Below are 10,789 nucleotides of genomic sequence, written 5' to 3'. Positions count from 1 at the left end.
TTATATTTAAGTTACATTCCTGTAATTCATACCAATTTAGGTTTACACTAATAGATTTCTAAAGACATGACGATCGACAAAATCGGATGAAGCGTTTATATTTTAGAAATTCGTTGCTGAGTGTTACTTGTATAATTTACTGTCAATTACTAAACTTTAAACTAATAAAGATATTGAAAATCTGATTACACCATCAGAATCGTCATTCAAATAATGGTAATCTACATGTTTCTTTTTGAGGTATCTTGATTAATGTGGCTATTATTAATTTCTGTATGAACTGTGAAATGTCTGCCATGATGGTTTCACAAAGTCCGCAATCTTTGGCACTCTCAGCATACATGTCTCTTTCACAGACACAGCCTCATCCTGGAATTCCCAGCTGGACCATGCGCTGGGGCTACCTGTCTCGTCCGGCTAATGTTTGCCACCACGTGTTTGCTGCTGGGCCCTGGCTGGCCGAGCGGCCCGAGTGGCCACGCCAACTTAGAATATTTTCAGGGCGCCACAATTCGCTCTTACCTCACACTTCTAACATCTGAAATTACGTTTAGTGCCATGTAAAGTTCCCTCATAGTAATTTTCTGTGCTGATGATGAGTGTGGAATAAAGCGAAATAAGTGTTGAGTAATTACAATTGGCATTAATTTTATCTCAATTTATACAAAATAAAAGTATACAGTACCATTTATTGCACAGATAATTTGTGTGTTCTTCCCAAGAGTGATTTTATTTGAGCTGTCCCAGTAGTTACACTGTTTATTTTCAGTTGTGATCACCTGAAGTTTAAAGACACCCTCTTATGTTTTCTTCACCTGACAACAGCTATTACGCTCTTACACAGTTTTCTGTTGCTTTCAAAGTCACTGTAAATTTAATTGTATAATTATTAATGCCACATGATCAGAAAACAACATATTTTTGCGTATATATTGGATGTCACTCCTAAGAGCCATCAGGTGGATTTGTCTGGTGTCAGGCAAATATTTGCAATTTCCTTTTGGTAAAGTCTAGCTGGAGTCAGCCAAAACAAATATTTCTCGTCATATCTTTCACGCAACGCCCATTGTAGATGGAAAGCACTGATTTGTTTCCCATTATAAACAAAATTATTTTGAAAGGGAATTTTATGTATCCACTTGATAGAATGGTCCTACATTAGTCTGGTACGATTAGTCTACTACGATATTCGTTTTTTCGATATGTATTAACAGGCACATTAATATACAGTACAATGAATAACCAGTACTGCAGCAGCAACTCACGTACCGCTCTGGTCTGCTCTGGCTGCTGGAATCATGCAGTACCGCTGCCCAGACCCTATGGGAGTACAGTGTTTTAGTGTTCTTGTTCATACATACTGATGAAACAAATATAGCACTAAACTAGTTTAGGTGCATTCTATCAAATGGACATGTAAAATTGCACTTCAAAAACATTTTCTTTTTGTTGATGGGAAACAAACCGCCTCATTCTGTCAACACTAGTCACCATATGAAAGATGTAACGAGCAGTATTACCTTGGGCATACTCCAGCTACACGTGGCAAAAAGGAAATTGTATGTGTTTGCTGAAACACCAGAGAGAACAGGAATGATAATGATTTGACACACTATATAATTCGAAAGTCATCAGAATAGGCAATTAATGATAAATGTTTGACAAAAGATCGTCAGGAATTACTGTTTTTATTTGCAAAACCACTCCGTGCGAAAAGCTGTCTGGTCCTAGAAAACCAATTTTGGGCCATGCATTGTTTACAACAAATTTTGCAAGAGGCCTTACGATATGTCAGGCTGTAATTACAATATATAACTCCTTATACAGTGTCTACAGGATGAATGGGAGTGGAAACCCAGTATTTTTCTTACTTCATGACTGTGGAAAATTTCATTACTTAAAAGTGAATTATACTATAACAAAATTTTCTTCGTCCATTTCTAAATACGTCCATTTTGATTGTTCCTTTGAGCCTGTACTACACACACAGCATCTATGAGAGGAATATAGATGGATGCCATATGTTTTCTTACTTTGTAACTTTGTGCAGTACATCCTTAATATCCTTTGGGTATCATTGAGTGAGTCCATATCACTTATTCTTCAGGGCTAATGAAACATACTGTATCTACGCGAATCTAGTTCAAATGGTTCTAAGCACTATTGGACTTAAGCGAATCTAGTGTGCACTTTTTTACCATACAAAGTTCTCAAAACTGGGGTGCACCTAAGATTCGATGGCGCATTAGATTTGAGTACAAACTTGAATCGCTCACCACTATATTTACTCTATGTGATCTGAAGTAGCAAAACCTTTATTAAAATCTAGCAAGATATAGGCATGGTATCTGTGAATTAAAGAAAGGAAGTTGTAAATTGGGTAAGAGGTTATCGAGTTAAAAGAGCTGGTATATATTTCCTGTTATGAATTCTGTTTACAGGAATCAGAACAAAATCCATTACTGCCACAAGAGGAAATTTTCTTTAGCCATCAGTTCAAATAGAATGTGTCTTTTTTTGTGTGTATTTTATTTGCTAATTGAAATTTATGTTCTGTCACGTACATTGACACATTGTTGTACTTCTCAATCTCGTTTGATTATTGTTGGCCTACTATAGTACTTCACATTATATTTGCATTAGGTAGTCACGAAATGGAAGGCAAGTAGTGAAGAATATCGTATGAAGCTTATTTCAACCGTAAAGTAATTCTTTATGCTGAAAAATATTGTAACAGAAGGGCAGGAAGAGAGTTCAATGTAGCTGAGAGTAAAGTTCACTTATGGAAGGAACAGTAATTGGAATTATTTTCAACTACTGCGACTAGAAAGAAATTCACTGGACTTCACAAAGGAAGACACCATTATGTTGAAGTAAATGTTTTGGAAATCGTCCGATAAAGGAGTAAGAATGGGCAACCTGTGACCAGTGATACCATAACAAAAAAACAAAAGAGGTGGCTGCAGCTCTTATCGTATCAAAGCAAGAGTTTAAGGCTATCCGGGGATGGTTTGATCGCTTTATGAAACGAGTGGGCTTATCTCTGCGACGCCGTACAACAATATGCCAAAAGCTTCCACAGAATTTTGAGAAAATATTTCAAGAATTTCAGCAGTATGTTACCACGCTTCCAAAAGGTAATAATTTTTCGATAGGCCAAATAGACAACGCTAATGAGATTCCAGTTTGGTTTGATATGCCATGTAATTACACAATTAACATGAAAGGTACAAAAGAAGTTACCATCAAAACATCTGGGTGTGAAAAACAGCGTGTAACAGTAATGCTGGCAACCACAGTAGTTGGAAACAAACTTCCCCCTTTTTTAATCTTCAAGCGAAAAACAAGCTCAAAGACTCCAAAATTCCTTTTTTTATTAATTTAATTTTTAAAATTGGGATGCACATTACATTCAATGGCACATTAGATTCTTACAAGAAAGTAACATATTTAAATCAAGACATAGAACGTGCAGCCTCAATTAATCCAATATCTCCTGTTAACAAATAAGAAGAATTCCACAGAGACCTAAAGACAATCCCAAATCACTATGAGGCGATAATTGTACCTGCAAGTTTATTTGGCACAGATGCATTGACTATGAGTAAACTGTTGATGAAGAGGATAGAGATGGCCTAAACAAAATTCTTGTGTATTATTGGAGACTACACGTTGATCGATAAGAAACAAAACGAATGCACTTGTAAAGAACAACATATGGTCACTCTAATACAATAGCATGAAAAAAGTAGTGTCAACATGTCTGTAGAAATAACACTGTAAGACTGCTTTGTAACATCCGAAACTATTGATTTGAAAGATTATGTTCATGTGAGAAGAAGCGATCAGAAATCATCTCAGTAGAATGGAACCAACAATTTTAGGTTTGGAACTGGAATGAATCCGTTGACTGCGTTCTTGTTAACTGCTGACGATGTTTATTGAGTGAAAATAAGCAAAATATGTTAATTTACACATGATTTTCTCTGGAAATTTCAGTAACACAAAGTGCAAAAATGACTCTACTGAACTGTTTTAAAAGTTCCAGAGAATTTTTCTAAAGTATCAATTGCTGACATTTAAACACTCAAAAATTAGTCTTTCTTCATAAATAATCTTAGGCTAAGTACTACATACATCACTGGAGTTGTACACGTAGAACTTACTATGCTGTTTTCTTACAACATTAATACAGTCATTAATTAGTGAAAACCTGTGACAAATTATCTTAAAATAATTAGGGCCAATCTACACTGAACATCAAGGTGCTTAAGACGAAGTCACCTTCAAATGGTGATGTGCATATAATATGGAATGTCAACATAATTTCACTTCACTTAGCCCAGAATTGAACGATGAGAATGAGGCTAAGAGAATCTGTATGTGATAGAAAAGTCAGATTATATTATCAGAACTAAGGAACTAGCTACCATAGAGTTTATAGAGAACCAAGAAAATATCAGAATGGGAACAGATGTTCTCAACAAACTATGCATGATACTCTGTCGAGAAGTGAAACGTAAGGAAAATTGCCATCAAAACATTTCTAAACATCGATGTTTATTTGCTGGGGAAAATATTTAAATACAATCACATTAAACACATTCAGAAGGGAATGTTAGATTCCTTTTACCTTATCCATTATTTTGTTTTTTTTATTTAAGTATAAAGAAAGTCAGTCAATTTTACTTTTATTCTTCAATACAATTGACTTTTTCATTGTTAAAAAGCATTGTCCAAGGAAAATTATTTCATCAATTTATATTCTTATCTGTTCACAGTGTATGATTTATCTTTGTCCAGCTATTGGCAAACCTAATATTTTTTTTACTTTCAGGTATTTGGCCTCTTTCATGGAACTGCACTCATAGGAAAAATATTCTACTCCCCATGGAAATTTCACAAAATATCACGGAAACAAAACGAAATAAAGTAAGGATTTAGGAGACACAAAACACAACACATATAATGCAGGCGACGCCACACGCAACGTTAGAACTGTCTTCCCAAGAAATCTTGATGGAGTCGTATGGTTCCAATGAATTTTGTTGAGGACCTGCGTGAATGTCGTTCGTTACTTGAAATTCATTGTGAAACGTTTAGCTTTTCTGTTCCGTCAACAGTGGGTCGACCTTTATTTACCAATTCTTTTTTCTTCTACATGGAAATAACCACAACGTCTGTGAAACAAATCAATTCGGCATGTTAGCTATTAAATAAAATTTTTTGACAGATGGTAGTTATAGTATCAGATGAGTGACAGTAGTATACTGATCATGTGACTCAATTAGCTAGTAATTTGGCTTAAGATGAACATACAATCGAGAGTTGCGTTCGATATCAAAGTTTCTACAACGTAACACTGTCACATCTTTGTTGCGGCAAAGATTTCAAACTGTTCTGCTAACAAAGTTATGTCGTTCAAGGCGGCATGGAGGATGGTAGGGCTGCGTAGCTGAACAGAGGGGAAGAGAAGCATCTTTCGTTGCTGACGAATGTCATAATCAATTATCGTGATCGCAATGATTTGACTAGCACTACCGTTCATCACTAGTATTTTACAACTTCATTAGAACATCTGTCAACGATGGAAACCAAGAAGCACAGAGTATATAAGGTCGTCCTCACCGGAGGTAAGACAACCGCAGTTATGTTTTTAGTTTGAATAAAGACTTTTGGTTTGCGGACATAATTTTTTTTGCGCTATGTGACATGTTTGATTCAATAATACGTGGTGGTAATTTTGCAAATCCGCTTACTATAAGACATTTGCGCACACGTTCATAAAGTTCATCCAGCCTTTCGATGTTTCAGGCCCCTGCGGTGGCAAAACTACCGGGCAATCACGTCTGTGCACGTTTTTTGAAAATATGGGATGGAAGGTAAGTGATTTGCCCTTTTTCTCAAATGCGGGAGTGCTTACTGATGAAAGTTAGGACGAGTTTAGAAAACTGCGGTCGCTCTCAGTGATAACCTTTGGGACTACATTGCAGAGGAAGTTTGGTTTAGTTAGCGTCGCATTAGTAGGTTGTCATCAAGGAAAGTTTGCTCCTTCAAAATCCTGGAGAATGATAGAAAGTAATAAACGATACAATTACTTCCACACAATTTTGTAAATAATTTCTGAAAAGATTTCCACGTTAGTAGGCTAATCCTCAGTAGTATTATATCTATTGAGACTTGTGATCTAAATTGTTAGAGAGCAGATGGTGTAAACAGTGTACGAAAGCAATAATCTGACAGTTTTTTTCCCAGATATGGGAAGGGGTGTGTTTTAATGTTAAAACGTTAAATTCTTGAGTGTATAACATGTTTAGTAAAAAACTTCATTTTTTTCGTATCTTCAGGATGACCGTTGCCAAATTTTAAATACTGTTGTTTAGTAAGTAGGTTACTAACAAAGAAACAATGGGCTTTCCATATGACAGAAAACGTAGTTACAAAAATAGATCTGGACTACTTAAACTGGCTCAGAATGAGGAGAATAATAGAGCATCTTGCAGAACAGTAAATGTTGATTGACGTATTGACTAGGGAACACATGGATGTTAAACCATGTGACAGTGACAATAACTATACATTACAATTATGCGTTTCTGCACAGTGAACCCATGTAAGCTATTTGATTATTTTATTTTATGAAATCTTCTCCATTTTTTTATCATTTAGATGTTTACACCCTGTTCTCTCTGTTTGCTCCCTGTTTTAGTAGAGTTCATAGCCTGTATGCAATGTAATTTGGTACAATACATCTCTCCGTAACTGACCATGTTCAAATGTGTCCGCCCATCCAAATGAAACTTGCAATGAGAAAACTATAACACCAGTTTGCAGTAAGTAAAAACACAAATTGTTTTATATTCATGCTATGCCTCAACTTCATATGGCATGGCGTGGGTCAAGTGAAGTTTGCAGTACCATCCATTAACTTTACTCCGTGACATAACTGTGTTGTGGGGTCAAGACTAATATTTGATACGAGTCGCTTGGGCCAGTGATGCAATGTTAATGGGTGCTGTCACATCACATTCCTGTGCATATATTCAGTTTGTTAGTTAGTAAAGCCAATGAATGTGAAGAAGAAAGATGAAAGAAAATTTAAAAAAATAACAGTGGTTGTGGTGACAGATTGATTCATTGCTTAGCATGAACTACAGGTTAGCCACAAAGATGAGTTTGTTTATGAATTGACAAAGTTGCATTGACCTCTTCAGTTACTTATTTTGTGATTCATTCTCTGATAATGTGTCTTTGAAGGTCTCTTTTTTTTTTAAAAAAAAAGACTTTCATTATAATATCATTATGCTTGGGTAGTTAGTCACTTTTATTACACAAACTGTTACATACAGATACAGTTTGGCACTGTGGCAACAAGGAATTGGAAATTTTCTTTAAAGAGTCTGACATTTTTTTTAAATTTTTACTAGTCAGAGTATGAGTGAATATACATCTTTTAGTCATTACTTTTTTGCATTGACAATTGTCAGTGACTAGTGAATCAGCCTTGTGGGATCTTTTGATGCCTGACAAACTTTGGCCAGACACTTAAGTGTGAACTGCAGGGCAGTTGTGGACGTAGATTCCCACTTTAACTACTTGTTCTGAACTGGGCTTTGCCACCCTTCTTGACACAAATTCCTGTCATGTCAACAAGTCGACAGAAGCGTCCGATCCCACGCGTCGGCTTTGACCCGTGACGTAAGGGTGTTGTAGTGGACTGACAAGACAGCCAGTCCACAGTGACGGGTAACCGAAAGGCACACGTTTACACACGCCGGCTGGCGTTAGGTCTGAAACAGGATACGTAATTAATGCTATAAAGAAAAGTACGTAGCTGCTGGAATACTTAACTTTAATCCATCATTTGTATACAGCATTCTTGATGATACAAGTGAGACTCTCTCTAGAAATGGTTAATGGCGCCTTGCTAGGTCGTAGCCATGGACTTAGCTGAAGGCTATTCTAACTGTCTCTCGGCAAATAAGAGAAAGGCTTCGTCAGTGTAGTCGCTAGCAAAGTCGTCCGTACAACTGGGACGAGTCGTAGTACGTCTCTCTAGACCTGCCGTGCTGTGGCGCTCGGTCTGCAATTACTGACAGTGGCGACACGCGGGTCTGACATGTACTAATGGACCGCGGCCGATTTAAAGCTACCACCTGGCAAGTGTGGTGTCTGGCGGTGACACCACAGGTGTTGTCGTGTGTGACGTCATGACGGCGCGTAGTTTGGTTTGAGTGTGGTGTCTCCAGTTCTGTTTTATCTTATTTTATTTACTTTTCTGATCTGTTCGTTCTATCTTGTGAGATTTTTAAAAAATTTAAAAACGCTTATTACTTATTTTAATTATCTGTTTCCTCCAATTTCTGTTTTAGTTTATTATATTTATTTTTCTGATCTGTTCGTTCTATCCCGTAAGATTTTTTAAAAAAAAAGACAAAAAACACTAATCAGCTACTGAAGCATCTTTATCTTCTATGGGTTGCAGGGGTTACGACCCCTGGGGAGGTAGGTGGGTATTCATGCATGGCTGTCTTCACTTACACGTTGTAGCTACGCAAGGCGTCTAAATTTGTCTATATTTAGTTTGCCCCCCACCCAAAACACCCCATTTCCCGCACTTGTCCTGTTAGTGTCATTAGGCTTCTTGTGGAAAGTGTGTGTGTGTGTGTGTGTGTGTGTGTGTGTGTGTGTGTGTGTGTGTGTGTTTGTGTTTTTGTTTCCGCCATATTTGTGATGTCATGGGTCAAAGCAGACGGGCGGGATCGGACGCTTCCATATTTCCCAAGTACAAATTCTCCAGATTAACATTGTTGTACAAGTAACCTTTGAATTATAGTTACATCCAAGCATCTCAATGTATTGATGACCTTCATTCGTGATTAAGATGCAATTCTGTCCTGTGATCATATTTGTAACCGGAAATCATTAACTTTGATGGATTGTGGTCATAACCCATATGTCCCTTTTTCAGGTGTCTAGAACTTAAGATAGCATTTGGGAACGAAATGTGGCTAGAAACCAGTTACGAATAATGTTTTGTAGTAGCTGAAGGATTATTCCATATTCATTTGTAGGTGGCAATGGACCTGAACACCTCCATTAAACTGGACATTTTCTGCTTTCATTTGCCATCCTGTTATACACAACACAACTGCAATCAGTATGCAACTTTAAAATGCTTAGAGTTAAAACTAAAAATGTTAAATGTGAGCAGGGCTACCGTTGAACATCCTATCAACAATGAGGTATTATGTATTATGCAAAAGCTTGGTTTGGTCAAGGATGGGGAAGGAAATAAGTTGTCCTTTCCAAAGGACCATCCTGTAATCTGGCTTGTGCAATTTAGGAAATCTGTGGTAAACTAGTCTGGGCACAGTCATCAACAATCTGATCACACATTCATGACGACTATGGTTGAAGTATACATCCAGGTGGAGATTTACCAGTGATTTCCTAAAGTGTTGAAGGCAAATGTAAGGCTAGTTCCTACGTCACTTGGATTTTGTTACATGTCCCAACATGACACCAGAAATGTTTTTCAACACCATCCATCTGTTGTTCAAAGTGTTAAATCTTTACTTTTCTGCTGAATGACATTATGGTGCATTAAAACTGCCTTCATTACTTCTTCCACTAAAAAGTGGGACATAGAGGAATGCTCTGTACGATTAGTCAGATTTGACCTTGAACAATATGGCCACTGTAACATAATGTTATTGGCGAATTTTTCAGACAGACAAATATATAGATGACTGCCACCACAACTGAGGTTGGTGGTTTTTTTTTACCATATCAATGGCTGTGCCAATTCACAACCAAACTGTTACTATCCAACTTAACCTATACCTCAGGCTGAGCTACAGACCAGTGTCATCACAACCAGTTTTTTCCTTTCATGTTCATTGGCTTCACCAACCAACAACAAAACTATAAATTTATGCACCAAAAAGTGATGGCCAGCAGCCATTAAAATTGTGTCACTGGACGAAGCCAACTACTCGTATCACACATTGCTCGTGACCCAAAAAGCGAAGTTATATGGCATGAATGGCTAAGAGACCAAGAAGGGCAGGTTTAGTCATGTAATTGGAAAGGTTTTCCCTGTCCTTCGCATCCAGTCACCTTCCCATCATGAAATATGTCATCTACTACTTTAAATTATGCTGCACTTCCCTCTTTGTACATATCTATATTACTGTTAATTACCACCTGTCTAAAGCGAAATATGGAAGTCATTTTCACTGTTCTTTAATTTAGTATACAATACTACTTGAAGTACATCATGTCAAAGTGGAAGGTAATGTAAGAGACTACCATAGGAAAATATATGAAAATTCTTTAGATGAATCGAAGGATTAATTTGTTCAAAGACTTGGAAATATGTAGATGTAGACCTGAGCCTTCTGTATGAAACTGACTAGGTTTAGCTTGTGACATAAGGAACATCTTTGAAGAGAGATCAAGGAAATATAGAAAAAAGCCACCTTAAAATAGCAGCACCTAGTGGGAAGACTATCAGTTACAGAACCTACTTACTATTCATTTGAGTTGTCGTGAAGTGTTACCCTGTAGGTAATGCAACTTCTTTATTAAACTTGCATTCTTGGTATTGAACTAATACTGTGATAACTGTATTTCAACACACTTAAAATATAGTTGGTATGTTTTATCCCTACAGTATGTCTATTTTCAGCATAAATTTTTAATTTTTGTTATTTAATATGGTGTTTTTAGCCTGCAGAGTCATGTTTATACAACAAAGAAGGGAGTGTTCACATTGTTCAATGTG

General features: G+C 36.8%; 1 protein-coding gene across 2 annotated transcripts in view; it reads left to right on the top strand.

The window, feature by feature from the left end:
* Window positions 1–5,413: 5,413 nt before the first annotated feature.
* The window catches only part of LOC126191480 (TRPL translocation defect protein 14), a 186,035-nt gene continuing 180,659 nt past the window's right edge, over window positions 5,414–10,789 (top strand). For both annotated transcript variants that reach the window (XM_049932375.1, XM_049932367.1), the window contains exons 1-2: window positions 5,414–5,633; window positions 5,815–5,882. In XM_049932375.1, the coding sequence (XP_049788332.1) occupies window positions 5,588–5,633; window positions 5,815–5,882 (114 nt within the window). In that variant the 5' untranslated portion in view covers window positions 5,414–5,587. The remainder of the gene's footprint in view (window positions 5,634–5,814; window positions 5,883–10,789) is intronic.

The sequence above is a fragment of the Schistocerca cancellata genome, chromosome 1 (genome assembly GCF_023864275.1).
Source record: "Schistocerca cancellata isolate TAMUIC-IGC-003103 chromosome 1, iqSchCanc2.1, whole genome shotgun sequence".
In the NCBI taxonomy this organism is placed as follows: domain Eukaryota; kingdom Metazoa; phylum Arthropoda; class Insecta; order Orthoptera; family Acrididae; genus Schistocerca; species Schistocerca cancellata.
Note: the sequence above shows the minus strand (reverse complement) of the source record. Positions and strands in the feature narration are given on the sequence as shown.